Source organism: Genypterus blacodes, unplaced genomic scaffold (genome assembly GCF_046128005.1).
Source record: "Genypterus blacodes isolate CSIRO-AG114 ecotype Tasmania unplaced genomic scaffold, CSIRO-AGI_Gbla_v1 ptg000133l_1, whole genome shotgun sequence".
NCBI classification, from domain to species: Eukaryota; Metazoa; Chordata; class Actinopteri; order Ophidiiformes; family Ophidiidae; genus Genypterus; species Genypterus blacodes.
In genome coordinates, this window is record NW_027466935.1 from 2,566,343 (window position 1) to 2,590,006 (window position 23,664).

At 44.9% G+C, this 23,664-nt stretch overlaps 1 protein-coding gene across 2 annotated transcripts; it reads left to right on the forward strand.

Annotated features, from left to right (window-relative positions):
• The first annotated feature begins 3,858 nt into the window (after positions 1 to 3,858).
• LOC143011175 (protein FAM222A-like) lies at positions 3,859 to 22,775 on the forward strand. 2 transcript variants are annotated; one of them, XM_076163938.1, is made up of 3 exons: positions 3,859 to 4,191; positions 12,322 to 12,500; positions 20,999 to 22,775. In XM_076163938.1, exons 2-3 carry the CDS (start codon positions 12,362 to 12,364, stop codon positions 22,360 to 22,362), a joined length of 1,503 nt encoding a protein of 500 aa, XP_076020053.1. In that variant the 5' UTR covers positions 3,859 to 4,191; positions 12,322 to 12,361; the 3' UTR covers positions 22,363 to 22,775. The 2 variants fall into 2 exon arrangements, with proteins under 2 accessions (XP_076020053.1, XP_076020055.1); XM_076163940.1 differs by having other exon boundaries at positions 12,325 to 12,500.
• Positions 22,776 to 23,664: the final 889 nt, after the last annotated feature.

Consider the following 23,664-nt stretch of genomic DNA (forward strand, 5'->3'; position numbering starts at 1 on the left):
ATGCTCGACAACCTTCAAGTAATACTTATTAGAAAACTTTATCTCAAGTAGACCATCACCCTCAAGCGAGACCCGTATAGAAACTGATGTAGTTAAATGCAATGATAATGCAAAGAGCACTTGGTTTCAACACGGCAGAATATTGTTGCATGAGTATGTTCTTGCCAGCAGGGGGCAACATTTCACAACAGGGTGCACGTCACCTGTAAATTAAACCAGATTCAGTGTCAGAACATTGACAGACGCAGGGAAGCTTTTTGTGATTATGTCTGAAGATCAGCACAGACATCCTCACAAGGTGAAATGTAGACCTATTAAGGCCCTCGTTTGCATGCAGTAAGTGCTCCTTTCCGCTATTGACATGCCTTGGGTTGGATGAGCCCTGAAGCAATAACGTCTCCTGTAGCCTTGTTACCGAGAGTTATTAGGGTCGCCCCTGGCCCCTGCTGCTATTTAATTACCCCTGCACACAATCTCCTTTTCATCATGACTGAGATGATAGCATCCACTGCCAATAGGTGAAAGAGGAGACTTCACCACAACTTAATTGGTTCATTTGCCTCTGCCTGCCAGGCACAGATGGAGCTCTTTATTGCTGTCACTGGCAGCTTCATTCTGGTCAGATGATGAGGTCCATCTTAAGAGGGAGAGATTGACATCACAAAGCCAAGATGACATGGCCAGAGTAGAAGGACATTCTGGGTAAGGATAGATGGAAAAAAACATTTATGTCCCCGTACAGTCTGCAATTTCAAGATAACATTCTCTTTCTGCTTTCATTACATTGAATTTATCAAATCTGATTTTGTTCCATTACAATGATATTGTAGAGTCAATACTGGATTAACATGAATATTTTAGTCAGTTGTTATAATACCTATGTCCCTTTGCACATGATTGACAGGATCAAATTGTATTTTTCCCAGGACTTTGGAGCAGCTGCATTCATAAATTGATGAATAAATACTGCAAGTACTTACAAATAGACATCCAAAAATATACGTTTGATGTATGCTTATTAATTACCTGAATGAAAATATTAATCCATACCATTCTTGCCAGAACTGGTTAATCACTAATCACAGCACATATGCAGCAGAGGATTGAAGTATGTGCTTTGAATCACGTAATGCCCATTAAATCATAGCAAAAAAAGGTAAAGTAGAGGGTTATGTAGACCTACACTACAATTACTTTATAATAGCGGGTAATGTACCATGTAATTTCCAGTCCCGGCCCTCAACAAGAGTTAAAGTTACGCCAAAGATGGGTTTGGCCCAGATTTTCTGTGTGACACTTTTACAACCTGAACAATTACTACATGTGGATCCTGGAGAGACGATCATGTACTTTGATACAGACGGATTGATCAATTTTATGTTCACATAATATGTTCCACTGGCGCACGATCAAAGTGGATTCCTTTTGCTTTTGAGATATGGCTTTTACAACAACCCGTGATTAACTAGAGAGAACATTTCCCCCATTTACATCTTCAGTGTTCAATATGAGGACATCAGTTGGCATGGTAACCCCATTTGCCATCTGCAGGCCTCATTCATACTGAAGAATGACACTCAGGGAGCTGTCAAGTAACAATTCAATATTCTTTCTAGCAGAAATGCTGGCTTATACTTTGTCGGCACAAAGTAATTTTGCTTGGTGTGCACCTACGGTAACTCTTCCTCAGCAAATATAAAACAGCTGTCTTTCACGTGGAGCCAATCAAAGGCTTAGATGTGAGACGTCGATTTGAGTGAATGCGGTTTCAGCTTTGAAAAGTTCATTCTGTGTCATTTGTACTCCGAGTGAGATGTGGAAAAACCAACAGGGTGTGCGAAGTATAATTGAGCGTTCAAGAATCTAAAACATTGAAACGTGTCAGCGTGTGTCGGCGCGTTTGACTGAAAAGAATGCAAGGTCACAGGTGCCAGATCTGAGGGTGACGGTAGGGAGCCGAAAGCTAAGAGCAGAGGTGGGTGCAGCTGTTTCACCCCATCAGCTATATGGCGGAATTGGAGTCATTTTCGTGTAAACGCATTGACTGCAACGTACACACACACACACACACACACACACACTCAGGTACATTTAGTTCTTCCCTATAAGGCAGACAACCCCATTCTGTGATGCCATTAGGCTTGTAACAAGTTCATTTCTGCAGCCATAGGGAACTATTATTAGATTCAAGCTTATATTGTGTTTTCTATCAGGGTGTTCTCACATACGTAGGTGGTGTCCTTAAGGGTAACACATCACAGACAGTAGGCTATTATATTGATGAATGCTCTTACTTAAACAATCCAGCCTCTGGGTACCGACCTCAGGGAGCAAACTGTACAAATGGTTAGACATTTTGTCATGTCAACTGCATTTGTAATTAATAGCATAAATAATAGGTGATTAACTCTCAGGTGTGTCAACGCCTGAGCCCAGGTATTGTGCCAGCTCAGCTTGAGGCACACCTAAGTTACACAGAACCGTCAATAATGTTATTAGTTGAGCCTGTGGTTTTCTTGCTATGACAAGTCCAAATGCCTGTCGTGAGAAAGGTTTCTACAAAATTAAAAAAGCAAAAGTTCCACACAGAGGGCCAACGTACAGTGGCAAATGCTATAAATCCATAATAGTTTGCAAACTGCATAAACTCGTATGAAATTAAATTACAGTGTGTAGGTGCTGGCCTGGAAAAGAAGGCGAGGAGGAAGCTTGTTTATTTATGTGGAACGTTCCCGACACAAAGGCAATCTAATCCGAGGAAATAAAAGAAAGTGGAATGAAAGGCAACAAAGCTTTGAAAATAGATCAAAGATTTATTTAGAAGTGTTTTCTCTGCCCTGCGTTTTGTCTTATTTACGTGTCATAATGCAAAAGGCACAGGTGTAACTAATCAGATTACATGCCTACACCCGCACCGGTGTTTTCAATTATGTTGATTGATTAGCCTTATTTTCAGGCTGTGCTGGAATACAGACCGCGCCTGCCTCAAACATCCCCAGCTCGTCTTCTTAGGTCTACTGCACCTGTTATGACAGGATAAATGAAAGCTTTATGAGTATTGTCGGAGCTTGATGACCTCACCGGGCTCCCAGCGTGGCTCCACATAAACGCTGATGGGCAAAGAAGAGTGTAATCAGCGAAAGAATAACTGAAAACACTTGTGTGTGGGTGTGCAGGGCCTTTAATGACGTCCCAGGGCTAATTTATCAGTGGTGATTGGGCAGCAGAAGCAGGGCTGAGAGCTTTCAAAGGCCTGGGAGGAACAAAAGCCTCTCGGATCTATGGTGGATATTTTAGTGTTTGATTATGACAAGCACAGTCAGATCACTCAAACTGTCCATTACTGCAGTTTCTTTTCTTTAAATTTGAGGTGATGGATGGACATTTGTGACATATTGTGACACAGTACTTCAAGTTATAGGCTATTGATTGTTTGTCGAGCAGAAATGTCTGGATAGAATTGTATTTAAAGTCAAAAACATACAATAAAAGGTAGAATCTGACCTTTTTAGTGTATTAATGCACCTCTACAAGACCATAAGATATGAAAAATAATGAATAAATAAACCTTCCAACGTCATAATCGTCATTTTGACTGTAAACCGACTTACTTTTCTCTCTCTCTCTCTCTCTCTCTCACACACACACACATTTCCCAGCACTATTAAGTGTGACGCTATTAGACGTACGTTCCCTTTAAATGCTTCCGTGAAACAGCAACGTGCTTACTTTGACGGGTTTGGCATCACCACAAGCAGACGCCTTCCTCGCCTCCTGATTGGCTGATGCGTGGGAATATTCAAATTTGCTCTTGATTGATTGGTCCGAAGCCGGTCTCCGCCGAACACAGGCACTCATTTGTTATTCCGACATCACTCCGGGGGAGAATATAGATAGAAACTGCTCGGGATGCTGCCGAGATGAGACGCAATAAGCGGCTGTGCGCTAAACACGATCGGTGAAATTCTCTCTTTCTTTTCTTTTTCTAAATCTCTTATCTTTTCCCTGATCATTTCGATGGACGTTTAAACGGCTCCGGACTCATCAATGGATATTTCGACAGAGTTTTCCAGTGTCCATCGCGAAACCACAGATCGCTTTTGCGGAGGAAATACGCCTTCCGAGCCGGAGAACAACCAATCAGCCGTGGCGAACCAAAGATAAACAAGCCTTATGATAAGATAAAACTCTGTAAGATATGCTTCATCTTCTTAATTACATCATTACACCGCATGTTTCATAAATACTCAAAAGCTACAAATACATGTATTTTGTTTGCAGTTGTAGCAGCTGGATTTTGTTTTATTTCATGATGGATGTGACTTTACAACAATGCCAGAATGAGGGAGATGTTTAGATTTAGGGTTTTTTGGGAGTAAAAATGGCTTTAAATTCATCATCTGCCGGGGTCTGAAGCTGAATTGATTGTTGGGTCGACAGGCGCTGAAGTGATGAAAGATGCCCAGTGCGCACTAATGGATAGAGGAGCGTCTCGCCCTTACCACACACACCAGTGTCCTGCTGCTTCGTTCTAATGTGTATTTAGATGGGCTGAGTCCCTCAACTGTTAGAACTGTTGTTTGTCTGGGCTATGTAAAATGTCAAGTGGACGATACGAGTCTGAAATTGCGTTAAAAAAATTGTGATTTGGTTTGATGCGTATCGATGTGATACTAATGTGGTTTAAAAACGAGATTTCATGCGTAATTGAGGTTTTTGCCCGCCGTAATGAGCCACTACAAAGTGAGTCTCATCTGCCTGCATTCGTGTGGGATAATAGCTCTGTGATCCATGGAGTCTCAGTGGATACAGGAAGTGCTTTGAAGTATATTATCGGTCATTGAGAGCTGCCTCTGAAGGCTTCCAGCTCTATTGTCTGAAGCCGGAGGTGGGATCATCGCACCTCACTGCACCGGTGGCAGCTGAGGTTGAAGGTTAGCCGCAGCAGAGGGCCTTATAGATTATTGGCCAGGTGTGAAATTCTATCCTGGATGCCTCCCTGCTTGTGCCAGATCCTTTATTGCCCACGAAGATGGGATGTCACAGCTTCCCACCGGGGGCAGAGAAGAAAAGGCTGCAATTTATTGTCCCCAGCCTTGCTTCCTTGACCAAAAGGGGCCATGATAGATGAAACCTGGCTGGCCGTGTTATAATTATATTGAGGCGTATCAGGGAAAAGCATCCCTCCTGTCTGGGTTTCCTCTTTAAAATTGAGTTTAAATGTATTTCTATCACCCAGATGTACTTTCTAATCCCGTGCCAGGTTGAGTGGTCGCAGCTTTGATGTCCCGAAATGACAAATAACTTTTATTGGTTTGCCTCTCCGTCCATTTGTCTCTCTGTTTGTCTTTCTGTTATTCCGAGCTGCGGATGTCGTCGCTCAATTGTATTTTCCTGCCGGTGATTGTGTGTCACAGGACCCTCGGTGGAAATTACTTTTTTCAGAAATGAATCACAGGTTTCTGCTTATTTCCAGCCCCCCCACGCCCCAATCTGGCATGATGCGTTTGAGTGGCCTGTAAATTGAGTGTTATTATGAGCAGTTGATGTGTAGGTATCCCTGGGGTTTCCCTCTGATCTCGCATCACACCGCTGCAGCGACTCTGATGAGAAGGGATTTGTCATCAGGCTGCCAGCGCCCCTCTAAGCTCTGATATATTGTGAAGTTTCCCCAGGCTCACTCAGTCTCCAGGGCTTCCGAATTAACATGAGAGTGACCTTTTCTGGTTTCTGGCATGATTATTACTCAGTGCGGTTTAAGGACTGATGAAGGTCGTGTGTTTTTCCACCGTGTCATCCATGTAGCCTCGCATTCTTGGATAGTTACTGCATGTGCACTCTGTCCATTATGTGCATCCCTCTATGGTTAGGAGACTTTGACTGATAGGATGATGCACAATGGCTCGGAAAAAAATTGACAGAGGGGCCCATCCTGTCTGCTCGCCCTACAGGGATAATGTCAATGACTTGGGTGCTTGGCAATTTCCCCCATGCACCCGCGGTAATCACCTATTTATCTGCGTAGAGATGTCCTGTGTAATTACAGGCAGTCTGCCATCTTTTGAAATCTGCCTAATTGGCCCTTTCATTTTAATAAGATGAAGAGGTAGCGGGATGGAGGTTAAGGGTGGAAGGTTAAGGGCTGGGCCTCTGAGGTCATGGGGGAGGGGGACGTTAGGGGACTACCAGCCCCCTTTCTTGGAACTTGAGTCGTCTTTATTTTGTCTACACAACGGTGCTGAGTCGTACCTCAAATTAATGATACACACCGCCAGATTCCACTCGATGCAACATTATCTGTCTTAAAGAGGAGAGCGGGCCAGCTGGTGACAGTTTTAGTCGAGTCCAGGGATCAAAGAGCCTTTTCCGGCAATACCTCGGACATTTCTGCGACGCCGGGCGGAGAGATTACCGTTAAGTTATCTCCCAGGGAACATTTTATCTCCATTTTCTAATGAGTTCAAGGAATTAGTGACCCTTAACAGTGTAACAGTATAGTAAACAGCCCGAGAGGTTGGTTGGTGGGAGAGAGAGGGGGGTTGGTGGGTCCGGAAGATTATGTTTGCGGGCTCAAGTTTATGAAGGGCATTCCTTTGTGAGCTTTGTTAATCGGAAATTGCAAAACCAATGTTGCATTAAGTCTTTCTAAAGACTTAGCCAACAATCCTGTCTGTGTATAAATTGATTTCCCATTTTAAACCTGGGAACTGGCGAAGGACAACGCGTCTCCAGCTTTGATTTAGCCCAGCAGTGCAACACGATACTGTTGGAGATGCAACAGTGGGACTTTAATAGATAAACTTCACCATAAAACACTAAAATATAAGTATTTAAATTGCTTTTTGAGGCAGTCATATGTTATATTCTATCATTTCAATAATAGCTTAATGATCAAACAAAGCAGGGGACAGATTGTTTGTTGTTTGAGACGATTTGCAGATGTCAAAATGAGAATGAAATCATGGTTCACTCTCTCTCTCTCTCTCTCTCTAAAAAGGCAGCTCTCTCTTTCACCATCTGTTATCTTTTGAAGTCAAGGTTTTCCAAAAGCTGTACGGCATATCTGCAGTTATTCGAGTGTGCCTGCGTGTGTGTGTGTGTGTGTGTGTGTGTCTCAGTGTGCGTTCTGGGATAAGATAAGGCCTGTGTTTACCCTTTAATGCTACCTTGGCACCGGGGCAGACTTTGCCTCATGCAGAGTGTTTCTTTTACCTTGGCGCCGGCTGTGTGCAAGGTCAGATCTGTGCGAGTCCAAGGGGTTTTATTCCCTCCAAGGCTGTTTACCAAGATAAGATTTAATTGCTCAGCTTTGGATTAATAGACTAATTTCTCAGTTTATAGTCGGTCATTATCAGTGTTTCCCTAAAAACAAACCCACGTTCAAATCCAAAGGGTGCAACCTCCTTTCCTGGTATTCCTGGGAATCACCACAGAATTCCATTTGAATCTCAACCAGTGTATTCCAACAATGAGCTCAGCTTTCATATAGCATGTATAATATTGCATTCTATATGTTATTCTCAAACACACACACACACACAGCGGTTGTCATATCAACACTGTTTCCAAAGAAAGACTCAGGAAACAAACCTCATTAAACCAACACCAAAATAAAAGATGTATGATTTAAACCCTATACCTCATATTGACCACAGTTTCATGCTGGATCACGTCGCCGCTGTTAACAAAATTAATCATTTATGCTCAGATTCCAAGAAGTCGTGCTGCCTTTCACCCCCAGCCATTTGTCGCTGTAACATGTAACACGAGACCCTGAATGCCACACAACAAATTATTATATCACCACTCGCAGTTATAGCAAGTGGAGGCGGTGTATGTTTTCATTGTGTAAGTGATCTTTACCATTAGACTGCAGGGATGAATGAATGAATGAATGAATGGTGGAGTGGCAGGTAACTTGCCTTTGTTTTCTATATACAGTATTGATTAGTCTAGTTTCGTCTGAACTACTCAAATACAGCTTGTTTGCATTTCCAAGTAACGTCAGATTGGTGCACTGAGACTGGCACATCAATAATGTTTTGCTTGCCAGATCTAGAACTGGAAAAGACAAACTCACAACAGGCTGATGAAGATTGAATTAATGTCATAACGTGTCTCTGCAACAGTGAAGGAATCGAAAAAGATGATAGCTGAGAAGCTGCAAATCCTCATCCCAGTGGTTTCTAAGGTGTCTCTTGCTCCATTATCTTCACTGTAACACACACGCACACACACACACACACACACACCCTCTGACAGATGGCTCAGTGACGTTTTACATGAGAGAAACGGAAAAGTTTATGTTTACCAATTATATCCAAGACACGCAGCCATTAAGGCGGCGCAATTTACATCCCGTTGAATGCTGTGGACATCTGTCTGGAGAGGGGCCAGCCATTGTATTTACATATATTTGGTGCATGTGCGTGAGCTGCAAAAGGAAAGCCTGTTTAACGCTGTTGTAATACCTTTTACAGGAGCTAATCTCAATGGAAATGAGGCTCATTGTTATCAGGCCCCGGGCCTGGAGTGTTCTTGCGGTGTGGAGCAGAGTGGCTCTGGGTTGTTTGGTTATCCTGTATTTGAACCTTTGTGTCTCTTCTTCTTCGTCTTCTTCCTCCTTCCTCTTCTTCTTTTTTTTAACAACGGAGAAGGAGAGAAAGGGAGAAAAAAAAAATCTGGGTCTCGCTCCTACGCTGCTCTGATACCAATTATGCAAACTATTATAGAATTTAACCAGGCCAGCTCTTATCGGCTAATCCAGGAGTAATAGATTCTATTAAAAATGTATGAGGGGGTTGGGGAGGATCAGTGTGGGGGGCTGTGCGGAGATGAACCCAGCAGCTGCAGCAGCACTGCCGGGCTAATTTGGTCGTATGTCGGACTACTTGTTCAGTCTCTATTATGAAAACCCTGCAGTGCCTAATTTGAAGACTGTATTATAAGTGGCATGGCTGATATACAAAGTGATGTAATTATCCTCTAAGTGCGTCGTAACTCAGTGGCTATTTCTTTCCTGCCGCGCTGCAACTGTCTTCTACTGCATGTTAATCTTTTACCTTATTGTGTCTTCTTTTTTTTTTCTTCCTCTTCTTTCGGTGCCCGCCTTCCTCCTTTTTCCCCCCCGCGTTGTAGCTCGTCTTCACTTTCCCGGCGCTGCTGAAGAAGGGAAAACATTAGCATAGCACTCTGCACGGTAATCAATCCAGAGAGGGAAAAGGGTGCTCGTCTTAAACCTTTTTCATTATCATCTAATTATTAACTGAGGATTGGGAGAAGTGCTAACCAGAGCCGAGATGTGTGTGTGTGTGTGAGTGTGTGAAAGTGGAAGTGTGTGTCCTTTTTGTGTGTGTGTGTATTTCATGTTTGTTGAGAAAGGTCCTTGCGAGAAGGTCACACACTTCCTGTATAATTTAGAGCTTTTTTGAGTGATGGGAGGTCGCCAGCTTTTTATTCTGCTGCTTTAATGCAAAATACAGGTGTGACACATTTTATAAAGTATTCCGGCTTAATTCTTCCTATATGATGGCGTGTTTTATGGGTTATTTTTTTGTGCACCGCCAGCTTTGTTATCGGGGGGAAATGTGATTTGCACAGGCTCCTTTGCCAGGATTCATTTTACAGTAATAAAAGTGTGGCAGTAGATTGACAAGATATGAATCGTGGTGTCAAGGAAATTTGCTGAGAGGTCTATTTTGCGTTTAGGGATGTCATTTCAATTCAGTTGAACTTTTCAGGAATCAGCACTCTGCACATTTAAAGTACATCCCCGCCATTATAGACCATCGCCCCTGCTAGCGCCCCCACCCCTCCCCCCACCCCACCGCCGCCCTGGTGACTCCTCGGAGGACCTTGTTATCTCCTCGCACAGCGTCCGCATCCTCATCCCGAGACAGAAAACACATTAGAAAAGGAGACCGCTCTATTTTTTCAAGCTATTTCCCCCTTTCACACGTTCTGAAAAATTAGTTCCTCATTGATATAAAAAAAAAAAAGAAAATAGAGCCAATTTTGTCTGTCACAACATCCTTATCAGGAAACCGCTGGGGACAGAAGATGGGCTGAGTCTTTATCTCTCTGGCAAAGCGTCCGTGGGCCACGTCACGCTGCTTATCGCCTGCATGGATGTCACCCAAGACAGCGAGGATTAGACGTCTTCACAGCTTAAACGCGTCCCCGTCTCTTATTGTGCACGCAGACGACTTTCAAAACATGGAAAACAAGAGTTTGGATGGGGAACGCTGCCCGTTATTGAACAATATCCTTGACCTCAAGCCAGATTTGATCTATGCTGTGCGGTGCCATTTCCTCTTTGCACCCTATAGGCCTCATGTATGGTGCAAGTGCAAGACAGCTAACTTTTATCAGGGACAGAACATAATGTGGAGGGTGTGAGATGGGAGCTGAGACATTCTCATTCATGCTGGGCTCACTTTGATCCTTCTTCGGTGCTCAAAAGTAAGACGGCATTTTAAGCATTTTAAGTTTTTATAGCATGTCTTTAAATTTAAAATTTAGATGGAAGGATAAAAGAAACTCTCATCTCTTATACATTTATGTCTCATTTCTCCCCCATTCGGCTCTCGCTCAAACTTTTTGCAGCTTTCAAACGCCGGCCTCTCTCTGAATTATAATGCGCTCCTTGATGCATTTTCATCCAGCTGCAAATTACGGCGGTAATGGAAGACATTCCAATTCATGTCTCACTTTTGCCGCTGAATGGATTTCCCTGGAGATATGTGTTCTCCCTCTTGTGTTCTTTCTGCACCTCCTCCCTGACAAATGGGTGGTAATAGAAGGGGTTGTTATGAAATTCTTAACAAAATGGAACCTGACCATACGAAGGCTGCTCTCCAGACGTGTGTGCTCAGATGAGACGAGTCGCAGCGAGTTTGAAGTGGGCTTGTCACTGACGCACAGATGTCGCGTGGAGCAGGAGGAGGAAGAGGAGGAGGAGGGGGGTGGATGATACGGCAGAGAGGGAATCTTTTTAGGCACCTGAGAGAAATGAAAGTCTCTGTGTTTTCTTCCGCCTTTCCGAGATGAAGGTAATCGCGTTTCTGTGTAGTCACAGAACCCTCTGTGCCGCGCTCGACTCACTTAAGATGCTCTCTGGACCCTGAGGGAGAAATGAAAACAATAATCTGCAGAACGTTCAAAGTAGAAACGAGCAAGAGGAAGAGATGAAGGCAGTTTGGATGCTGGATGCTGCGGGCTCAACATCAGCCATGTTGAGGGCCCGATACTTTATCGCAAAAATAATCTTAGTTTCCTGCATTTGTAATCATTGGATTGAAGAGAAATCATTACATATTTATAACTTATGCGTCTGAGATACTTGTTATAGATTACAGTTGCACATGAAGAACAATCTGCACAGTAATGCCTCTTTTACTGCCTTAGGTTTTGTATTTTTGCAGTGCCAGCATGTGACTTTGCTGACTATCAGATAATCAAAGAGAATATTAAACGCAGTTATCTATGAAAAATTCCTTTACTAGCCGGCTTTCTATTCTAATCGGCGCAGATGTGGAGATGTTGCTTCTCTCTCTCTCTCTCTTCTTCCTCTTCCTCCACACACACACACACACACACACACACACACACACACACACACACACACACACACACACACACACACAGCCTCTCATTACCTCCAACAGTACTTAACTCTGCAAACAGCGGCGGAGGCTTTTTTTTTTAAGGAGTGAGCTGCTTTCGGCTCTCCCCACCAATCAATACGGCCATAAATTTATAGAACGAGAAGCGCAGTTCACAGGGCTAGTTACAAATTGAAACGCACAGCCAGAGGCCACAGGAGGCCTTGTAAATGATCTGTGCAATTGCAGCTGACAGAACAAGGTTGGTAACAGGAAAGAGCCATCATAACAGCTAAGCAGAAAGAAGGAAATGGAGTCATCATTAAGCGCTATTACTTTCTTAAATGCACAGTCTCGGCAGTTCAAAGAGGAGCTCCTGAATTTTAATATGGTAAAAGGACCCAAGTGGTTGCATGAGTTTTAGAAGTGGAGTGTGAGAGATGTTTTTGGAGAGAGGAGAGACTCTTAAGGGGTTTCATCTGCCCGCCAGCTTGCAGTTTTATTCCCGGATCACACTTGTGTTTGAAGTAAGCTTCGCCGATAATTTGATATTCTCTTCAACTTTGCCATAAAGTTGCTGTTTATTTTCTTTCTAGCAAACGTCTCAGTTATTCAGACGAAACTGCGAATCGCCAAGATGTCACAGGAGAGGAAGAAGCCCGACAGAATCACTAAATGAAAATGTGTTTTTCCCCTTCCCCTCTACTGTTGATCCCAGCAGGTGAACCCAAGGCTCCGTGCAGCCCCTGTGAGCCAACATGTTGGCCTGCATCCAGAGACAGCAGAACCTGGCGTCCCAGCATGTGCCCTGCGCGCCCAAAAGCCTCAATGTCCTGCCGCCACTGCCACTGCCGCAACTGCTCCCGGTGCCGCCGCTGCAGCAGTGCGCTCACAAAGGTCAGTCAGACGTGGCATAGATCACACACACACACACGCTAGCACACACACACATGCACGCGCTCCTCATCCTCTCACGCCTCAGGCCAGGTGAATCCTCGAGTCACATGGTGCCCTCAGTCACGTGACCTCCGCCTGAGAGCCATTTTGAGTCATCAGGTGGAGCACGAATGGAGGTTGAGGTGCCGCTGCTACATATTTCCTCAACTGGAGGAGCTAGGAAACTTCGCAAACAATCATATCAGTGATTTCTGGAATCCCGAAACTAACCTCTGCTCGGGTTTCCAACGGGTTAACGAGCTTGACCACGTGCCCGCCAAGGCCTCACGCGGCTCGCAGGGGTCAAGTCGATAAGCCGAGATGCTTCTACGCGTTATTGCTTGAAATTGGCTTGAAGTGTGCGTTGGAAGTTGAAGGGGGGAAGTTTTTGAGAATTAAAATAATAACGGGGGCCTCCTGAGGATATTCTCTTGTAATTGGGCTACTAATCAGCGAGCTCCTGCTGCGGAAATGACTTCAGGTCAAAAAAAACTCTGGAATAGGACGAGGTAATCAACCCCGCCATGCCGTTTTAGTAATGATGCTCAGGTTTTGGACTAAAGTGTCTAGTGTTCAGTGTGCAGCCGTCATGTTTGACTGATGATGGACTGATTGAAGGTTGAGCGAGCGTCTCTGGGTCGACCTTAATTATGTTTTACTCCTCTTACCTGATTAAATGCGACGCCTGTGTTTTCTTTATGGATCCTATCTACATGTTGTGCTCCATCAGACGACGTTGTTGACGTTCTTACGCTCTGCAGTTTCCCTATTTTATGAAACTTTCTCTTGATTCATAATTGTGTGACAGATATATGTAAATGTAGCGGAATCGGTGGAGGAGTTTCAATAATTCATCCTTTCTGAGTTAACTTCCTGTACTTGATTCCACCCTCATCCTCCTCCTCATCTCCCTTCTCTGATGAAACGCCCCTTTGTCTTTTTTTTTTTTGTGTTATTAAATATTAATCAGGAATCAGTGGGGCGCTTGTCTGCTAAATGCTGGGACAGAAGGCTCGGTTTTCGCCTCGGGCACAGCCCCCGGGAGGGTGGCGCCTTTCCCCTTCCTGTTTACCTGCAGGCCCTGTACCCCCCCGCATCCCCTCCCCTCTTTTGAGTCTCGTGTACAGCTACTGTGCACACTTGCATCGCCCCTCTCGCCCTCCAGCTTCTCCCTGACATTTCAAACACACCCACAGGGGGGGTGGGGGTGGAATCCTGCCTGTGTGGCCGGGCTTCTTCATTAAATGACTCATAATTGGATCAACTGATACAGGGATGGTCCTGTAGTCGCCCCGGTGCTTCTTTTTTTTCAATCCCTTTCCATTTTTAGCTTCTATCAATAGAGGAGTGAATTAAAAAGCCCCTGACCCGGCAGAAGAAAGCCCTTTGCAAGTGTTAGGAATGAAGCGATGAAGAATGAATGCTATCTCAGCTATCTCCTCTCTCTCTCTCTCCCGGCATGAGAGCGGGGCTGGGAAGGACTTCTTTTTTTCCCACGGTGCCGGGCCTTGTGGTCGGACCTCGTCTGAGAGGGAAAAGTTTGCCCAAGCTGGGCCAAGTGGCACAGAGACAAATGAGGAGTGACACTGCTGCAAAGAAGTATCAGCCTCCTCTTCTTCCTCCTCCTCCTCCAGCACACATAACTGAAGTGTTCAACCCCCGAGGTGACTCTGTTCTGTGAGCACCTCGTGGAGAGATTGCTGACATGGGAGGAAGAGGAGGAGGAGGAGGACTGAATGAGTGTCTGTTTTTTTTAAGTGTGTGTGTGTGTGTGTGTGTGTGTGTGTGTGTGTGTGTGTGTGTGTGTGTGTGTGTGTTGACAGAGGGTGGTAGTGGAGGCAGCGCATGGTGTGAGTGAGCGGTGAGAGCATGTGACTGTTGTCGGTGTGTCCTGCGTCTGCTTTCTTTCCACTTCAGCCATGTCTAATAGTCCTGTGGGTTCCTAGTTTGAGAGAACCCTCTGACCTGAACCAGACCCACATGGCAAGAGCAGCCCGGTATCTCTCTCTCTCTCTCTTTTGTTCCAAATGGAGGCACAGAGCCCCCCCCCCGCACGCACACACACACACGCACACACACTCCCCTGTTAACCCCAGGGGGCATAAATATTAATGACTATTTATATGGCTACATTGATATGAAGGCTGCTGACACTGCATCTTAATGATGACATTATGAAGGGCTCGGCCTGTGCAGACTGGAGGCCTGCACGTGACTCACCGCTCCACCATGACTCAGGGTTACAAAACGCCACAAACATCATTTACATACCTATATACATATTGACAAGGCGGCCTGTTCTCGCGAAATAACAGCAAATGGGGACGGCGGTTTCACTTAGCAGCTGCGAGTTGAGGAATCTTCTGTCCTCGGCCTGAACAGCTTTCACTTGCAAAAAAGCTCAAAGCCAGATGAATGAAGGCAGGGCCAATTAATTACATGGTTCTAATGACTGGGCTTATTGGGCCAAGTGGGTGCATAGAGGAGGTTGTCATGGCAACGGAGACATAGGTCTTTTTTCCCCCGTCTTCTTCGTGTGTAGCGGCTGCGGTGAGCTCGGCCCCCTCCTAACGAAGGTAGGGCGGCGTGTTTTAAAGCTCAGGATTATCTGTGCGGTAAACAAGTATTTATGCCTGCTGAGAGGCTCTGTTCTGTAATTAACTGCAGGCCCTCTGCGTCACGTTCCTGTCCAGGGGCCCCCGACGCAAAGAAACGTTAATGCTAAGTCACACATTAAACATTAAAAGGCCCGGGGTATTACTCGCACCGCTGTTTATGCATATTAACATTAATCATTTGATGGATAGTTTGGCCTCATGTGGAACGTGTTGCGGTCGTCTGAATTGTTTCCTTATGTTTGAGGTCAGGAGGGAGAAGTGTTGGGAAAAGCAACCAGCAGATTCCCCAAAAAAATATGCAGAGGCTTGTTTTGCCCATAAATTAGTGATTAACTCAAACAGCTCCAAAAACAATGAGGTCCTCAGTCTCAATCTTAGGGGAATTGCCTCAAGTGTGACCATGGGAAAAAGATTAGCCAGCTTAAAGTGACAGGAGGCATTGAGTGGATTGTATGGAGGCGGAATCAGGGTTATGAAAAACCATATACAGGCCAGGCCGAATACTCAGGGTTGTATTCCCCTTCCTCCACCTCCTCCTCCTCCTCCTCGGTAAACTGTGCTAATTGGGAATTTAAGGCCAGCTCGCTCCCTCCCTCCCCCAGCTCCTTCCCCTCCTCAGCACATCCCCTGCGTGGCAAGAGGAAATCGGGATTAGGTGTTTCCTGTGAAAACATGCCAGTTTCCCCCCCAGCGTGGTGCCACGACAGCTGTGCGACGCGCTTGACGTCTGCTGACAAACATTCGAGGCTCACCAGTGGGGCCATTACAGATATCAATCACACCACGCACGCCGCATCAGTGTCGTGTCGCCGCCACGATTGGAGAGGAGGGAAAGAAACACAAACAGAAACCTTTTTTTTTTAGGGATTTCCAAGTGGTTTGCCCCAATCAGCCGCCGCGCAAAAGCCAATGGAAAACATGTTTAAAGGGTCAAAGAGGTAAAATACGGGAGAGCGGCACGGCGCCCTCGGCCATTTTAGATCAGAGTTCTTCACGCGCCTCTGCTCCTCTGCTGGCTGTTAGGGCCTGAAGTGTGACACAGTGTGCCGTCTGCGAGTTCAGGCTGATTAAACGCTTAAGGTCAGGCTGCTAATTACCTCTCTGTAGCAGTGCTAGCATCGCAAAGCTGCCATTTCCCCTGTTGTCATGTGAACAACCTCAAATTTGTCTTTGTTCCCTATCCTTCATTTAAATACTGTTCTTACTGCCAAGCCGGGAACGTAAATGTCTCAATATGAGAGACAGTTTTACGATAATGCTCCACATGCAGCCGTGTTGTGGTGAAGTAAAGCTGAATTACCTTTCAAATATAATGACTACATGCGCACAGTGCTGAGTTACATGTTGTCCTTGGCCTGAAACATTCCATTATAAAAGAATTGTTGATATTCCCAGCACAGCTCCCTGAGGAATCCCATCTCCCGCCCAAATGAATCATTAATTCCTTCGTTCTTAGAGCCCATAGCCGAATATTTGCTGAATTTGCAGGCCCATAAACTTTAATTACTGTTGTCCAAATGCCTGAAATCCCCCGATTTTGCGAGAGGTGCAGGCAGTTAATATTTAAGTGTACTCGCCTAACAATATGTTCACTAGTAAAGGAACGCGGCCGACCCCAGGATGAGACGTGGAACACATTTGGAAAACGCATAAGCGCTTTCAAAAGGCTCAGGAAAGTAATTAATCTAATAATGAAGTCTCAAATCAAAACCGTCTCCACACTTCTTCCGTCTTGGATTTTCGACCAGAGCGCTAATGACTCCGGTCCCGCCTGCATTGCACCACAGACGTGATACTTTTAGCACGTCGGTTATCACTTCGGGTTTCTGAAATGTCATGGCACATTTATGGAGAGATAAAGCAAGGACAGCAGCCTCGGTGTTAAAGGCGATATGAGCGTCTTCACATGTGCAGATTGTGCCGTTTATCGTTAATAACCTGCAGTTTAGGTGCAACTTTATTCGGTTGCACCCCTCAAGATGAAAACGATTACTCCTCTGTGTTATTTAGAGCGTTTACCGTTCTGGCAGTGAAGTCTATGATCTCATCCAAAACTAGTACGTGCACCAGAGTAACACACATAAATGCAGTTGCGGGGGTACCTGTGGTTAACTATGTAAATTTCTGTGCTGTTTTGTAATTCTGATCCGAGTGCAGTCGGGCAGGAATGTGCTTGCGCTCCGCTGCATTTATGGCGAGCTGTAATTAGGAGTTATTTTGCAGATTATGCCATAAATTCCATAAATTTAACATGACCCATAAAAAGTGGCTGTAAAAACCTGTTTTTATCACACTCTGTTTTGGCTTTATGAAACAACTCAGCAGGAAGTTTACACACACTGTGTACACCGTGGACGTCTAATCCTTCCTGCTCATGTCAAATCATGAACACTCCCTCTCATTTCCTTCTTCTCTAGGCGGAAAAAACCTGGAGGTCCCTGTGTAAAGATTGATGCCGTTCCAAATGGAAGACTCAAGGTTTTTCCACATTGTTGGGCTGAAATCTGTATTTGGGATTCCCGTGATTAAACACTTGGTTTGAGCTCTTTACTCCGCCGCCGATCACATGTACAGCAGTGGCCGTCTTGTGATGGATACGAGAGGCGCAGAGCGGGGAGGGCCCGTTGCTAATGAGGTTTGAGTTTTGCCACATTAAGCGAGCCCCAGTGGGTGGTACAGCTGTGTTGTGTCTCGGCGGCTCTGACAGGGGGCTGTAATCTGTGGACTAACACGACCAGGCACCCTGTGAGGACGTGTTAGCATTCAGAGTGTTTATGGAGTTTTATGGAACAGCGAGCCAATCAACACGCACGCTGCTCAACCACGCCAAACGCCTTTGATTTTTGTTCCTTTGAAATTATTTATTTTCCCTGTAATGGAGTGACATTATCGCAGGCATTAGTGCTGTTTGTGCAGCGGTGCCGGGAGCTGGTGTGTGTGCTGATGCAAGAAATCCTTTTGGATTAGGTTACTCAAATAAAAGTCTCAGTGCTCCAAAAGACACATTTCTACCTCCGTGCTCGGGTCTTTTTCCTTTTCACTCGTCACAATGGCCACCGTTTCATTGCGAATCAACCTAATTTGTCATGCGCTTCCCTCGGGGTAGAATGAGTGCACATTTCTCAATCTGCTCATCCTGAAATGCATCGTTTCCACTGTTAACCTCTCCTTTCTTTGCACCAGCTGGTTTTAAATGTGCCATTTCATTCAATCAGCTTACAAATTTGCAAACAACCCGCAGCTGCCAGCAGGTGGAAGATGGCACGGAGCAAGCTCTTAATGCCCAACCTAGATTGAATCGGACGTATTTTGGTCCAAATCCAGACCTCTTGAGAATATGGGGTTTAAATATTCCAACCTGAAAGCCATAACTCTCTCCAGGTGAATATCTTCCTCTTCTTCCAAGCATTTAGGATTATGAATATTCAGTTTTTATCAGATCAGAGAGCGTTATCGCAGTTGTGGCCTAGTTTGCTTCTTACACTTCTATGTATAGGATTATATGAAACCACAGAGGAGGGGGGGGGGCGGTGGTTGCTCACATCTCTAGGTTCTACATAAACATGTCTTCAACATCCCAGATGTCACTGTTTTCTATAGCAGCACAACACTGCGACACACAATAAGCCGTGTTTCGCCGTGTTGTATTTCTCTGTAGAATTCATTCATGCTGCTGGCGCCATGGTGCCGTTCCTTATGCTCCGCTGGGAGATTGTTGGATGGATTGAACGCGCCACCTTACCTCCTCCCTCCATTTTAAACACCCAATTTATTTCCTTCATGAGATGGATCTTGTAGATTGAATCATTTTCACAGTCGGGGGCTCACTGTAGAGAGCCTGAAATGAAATGAACTCCCAAATCAATTTCAAATGGGAACAACAAGTGAGTCTCCCCTGCATAGCTGGAATTGGATTTGTTATTGAAAATGAAATGAAGTGTTTTGTTTTTATTTTTCTCCCTTTTATTGCAGATTACCGCCTTGTTATTTGTCCTGCTGTGATTTCCACTGACTACAGCATGATCTCGGTTAATTTTAGCGCTTTTTCTTTTGGTGTCAGGAATTCCATATAAGTGTCATTCTGAGTGGTGGTGGTAATTTCTAGCAGGTGATTTATTGTTTTTAAACGGGGCGCCTTTGCCACCTTTCCTTTGTCGCTGGGAGTTAAGCAGGCATGAAATTGCCTGAATAATAGTATTTAAATCCAATCTTGGTTTGTTCCCTCAGCTTTCCTGCACTCCATTCAATCAACAATCCTCTTGGTGATTGCTGCTTTTTTCATCTCTGTCTGGCTTTTCCACGCAGATTAAGTGCTCTGCTTTTACAGAAGAGCCACCGCAGGTTCATACAAGTATTAAGTGAAGGTGAATGTTACAGGAAAGCGCCGAGATTGATCACAAAGCGGCTGAGAAACAAACGAAAGAGATGGGCGGATAAGCTTTAGGAAGAATTTCAGTATATATATATATATATATATATATATATATATATATATATTTTTTTATATTGAAGCAAACATTACAGTGCACACACAGTTATAAGACATTTTGGAGATCGTTTTTTTATACAGAGAGAGGGGGGAAAGGAGAGAGAGATAGAGAGAAGGAAAGAAGGTTGTATTATTATTATTATTCTTGTTTAACTTTTTTCGAAGACCCTGAGGTTGCTGGATCGCATCAGAGGCTGTGGAAGCGAAAAGAAGGGAAAAGAAAAACAACAAAAACAAAGAGATGAAATCCCATCCAAAGACCCGACCCAACCCCGCAGTCACACAACCTTGTCCTGGCCCGCCTGGGATATAAAATACAAATACAAATAAACTATTCAGTGTTCAGGTTTTCAGTCATTGGTCTGGCATAAGCCTGTAGATCAGAAATGGTTATATAAATAAGAATTTCAGTAAATACAACTTTATGTAAACTGTGTTGACAGTTGCAGGGCTAAGGTCCTTTCTTTCCAAAGCATTCCATAGAATTAATAATAAGTCACTGGAAAGGCCAGTTTTAGCAGACTGGATAAGTTAATGTGTTCCAGGTATCAGCAACACACACACTAAAAATAGATCTGCCAGTCTTGGAGTTGAGTTGAGCATTAGCCAGAAGTCAATTTCAATTTTAACAGATGTGAGAGATAGAGGTGTAATTTCTGAAGGACAGACTTGTACTGTTACAGATTGACTCTATTATACAGAGATGGCGGCCCAATAGTTTGATAGAATCTTAGATAAATCTCAGTTATCTGATAGTAAATGGCATCGAATCGCTTTCAATCATTGTTCCAATCGCCAAAACGACTTATATACAGAAGCTTTTAGCCGCAGAAAACAGCATATATTAAATTTCAGATGGATTTATGTGTTTGAGATTTATTAACACAAGCAGAAGATTAATAAAAGCAGGATAAAGATTTCCCACAGCTCAGTGTTTTTGTTTTTTTTAAACATTTTAACAGCAACTTTCAAAATTCGGATCTCACATCAAAAATGTCTTCTGTTCCCCCTCTAGTGGTTTCGCAAGCTAAAATGCCATCAAATGAATCTCAATGTAGTAAAATTAGCTCCTCGCCTCCTCCCTCGGTGCCTCTGCCCTTCTATTTGATTTCCCTGGGTAAACTAATTCTAGGCTGAACTAACTCCGAATTAATTTTGCCCAGCACAAATCAAACAGTGCTGGAGGTGTTTCCCTCGCTAAATGAGTTTTACGAGACATGCCGATGCCTTTTAGTCCTAAAAAAATGGGCTGGGAAAAGAGGACAGAGAATAGAGAGTTCTCACTTTCTTTTTAAGGTTTCCTCTGTGTTTGTGTTGTGCTGATCGTTTGTTTCTGTCTGCTTTCTTCACAGGCGAGCCAGCTTCCAGGATTTCTCGGTACCCTTCCCCTGCAGAGTTGGACGCCTTCGCCCAAAAAAACGCCAACTGCCCGCTATCCATCAAAATCTTCCCCACTGACATCCGGGTGCCGCAACACAAACAGCTGAACAGGACGGTCAACGGATTGGACACTACCGGTCAAAGCTGTAGCCCCTGTTCCCACCCGTACTCAGGAGGCTACCAAGGCTTGTTGGGTATCAGCAAGGCCTCTGTGGTGGTCAAAGGTGTGGTGAAAAACTCTGAAGGCAAGAGGTCCAAGCAAACGTACACGCAGACGTCTGTGGCGCCGTACAATAATTCTCTCAATAATGGCTACACAGTCACCAGACACGGGCACAAGGCCTATCACATGAGCTCGTGCAAGCCTCCGGATATGCCCATCGAGACGCTTTGTTCCAGTGCCGCAATGGCCTCCGGAGATCAGAGTCTGGCCCGCCAGGCTGAGCTGGTTGAGGTTCAAAGCTTGATGAGGCAGATGAAGCGAGTCCCCCACGGCCAGGCCCTGCAGCTGGGGGGAGAGGCGAGAGCCAGCCCCTCTCTCCACGCCGTGGCCGCCGCCGTGGCCCGTTCGGATTCGGACCTGGTCCTGGGAGTGCCGCCTATGAGCGCGCAGGCGTTCACGGGGGCTGTGCTGCCAACACAGGGTGCAGAGGTCGCCAGGGGAGACTACACAGTGTGGCAGCACAAACAACATCAAATCCAGAGGCAGCAGCAGCAGCAGCACTATCAGCAGCAAACACTGAGGATGTATGGAGTCTGTAACAGCGCTCAGGGGCACAAAGGCTCTCCTGACACCTGCCTCCCTCTGCCGGGCTCCTCACACATGTCGTACAGGCCACATCCTAACAGCATGGGGACGACACAGAAGCACATGGGCAGCTCCGCTCAGAACTGTTCTCTCATGCAGGGGGACTTTTCGGTGGGACAGTATTTTCCTAAACCATGGGACGGCATCACGTCCACCCCTAACAGTGACTGTTATACTTCTCAGGAGCTGGCAATGGGTGTGTGTGTGGTCAGGCCCAGAGACATGGGGCTTTCCAATCCCCATCCCCACCCAAACCACCAACAGCACCGCCAGCCACAGCTCCACCCTCACCCTCATACCCAGGGCTACAGCACAGACCAAAGCCTCTGTTGTGGGATGCCCAGCACTAGCCTGTGCCACGCCGCAGTACTTAGCAGCAGCCTGCAGTCTCTGGAGTGCCTCATCAGTGAGATCCACCCTCCCTGCATTAAAGAGTGCATGCTAGGCCGGGGGTACGAGGCGACGGGGATGCCTCAGCTACTGGAGCAGCACCAGCACAGCCACCTCCATCTCCCGGTCTACAGATAAGACGCGGCGGCGGCAGCGGCGCTGCCACGCAACAGGACACAGAGATGATAGAAACCTTTTATAGCTGGTGGAAGTGTGTCAGTTCAGAGATCTATGGGGAGGAGACATGCGGTCTAGTTTGTGCATGTACTGTACTGTATTTGTAGAAGCCTCTATGTCAAAAGCCTGAAAAGGTAAACGATAATCACAACTTAAGATACAGGTTTATCTTATGACTTTTTCCATCTTTCATTTTCTTCTCTAATTGCCATCCGACATGCCTCCTCTTCCTCTCATAACACTGATGAGCTGAGCACCAAGTCAGATGTTGTCATTACCTTTTCATATCACCTGATGAAGGTTAAATGTGATGTGCATGTAATCCCTCCGTACGCCTCGAGCACAAATGGAAGACTTGTTCACACTGAACTGAACACATCCTTTGAAAAACTGAGACGCTTACTTGAAATCTGGGAAGGTTGTGTGGATTAATTGTATATTTTAACATGAAATGTTTAGCTGTTTTGGTTTTTACCTGAGAGGGCATATTACTTAATTATTGTTTGAATCGTTGCTTTGTTCCTGGGAATATGTTTTTTCAGTTTTTAGTCATTTCTAGGACATAAGCACATTAAATATATATCACAAACCATCTGGACATGTATCGCATCGGTTTTGCCAACGTGTAAACATATTCAACGTCTTATTCAATCAAAATTCAGCATCTAAATTTGTGTACTCGTGCTCAGCACAGCGTATTAGGACATGTAGGCCGTGCGAGATGTGCCACTTGATTGTCTTTTTGGTAGCGTTTCTGTTTGGAGTACTTGCATATTTTTCTTTCTATATCAGACGTGCCATGTTGGAGAGTAGGTCATCTATCTTCCTTGTAGGGCTACACTCTTCTTTCTCTGATGTTTCGATGGGTGTGACTGAGTCGTTTCTTCTGTGTGTATGCACTCGTTCTGTAATACTATTTATTTATGTTGGCCTGTTGAGTTACACGGCAAACCGTCTCTATGATTATAAAGTGCAATTATTATATATGGACATGTGAGCGCTCTACATGAAATATGTTGTTGACATAACTACGTTTGCAAGGTATGACCCTAATTCCTTACCCACTTTGCCTATTCTTAATAAGGATTGTCAATAAAAGACATTTTCTAAAGCTGGAATGTTGTTCCTGTTCTAATTACATTTTATCGTCATTACTTAAGAGAACTTTGAAGTGTGTACAAATTGGTTAATGGAATTCATGAATGATTTATTAGTTTCGGAAGATGAGGCTTTTATTATTCGGAGGTTCTTTTATTGTGAAAG

What these genes read in the sequence shown, in the direction of transcription:
- LOC143011175 (XM_076163938.1), top strand. Translation starts at nt 12,362, where the DNA reads ATGTTGGCCTGCATCCAGAGACAGCAGAACCTGGCGTCCCAGCATGTG. An exon ending in GCAGCAGTGCGCTCACAAAG is followed by an intron (nt 12,501 to 20,998) that starts GTCAGTCAGACG and finishes CTTTCTTCACAG; the next exon opens with GCGAGCCAGCTTCCAGGATT.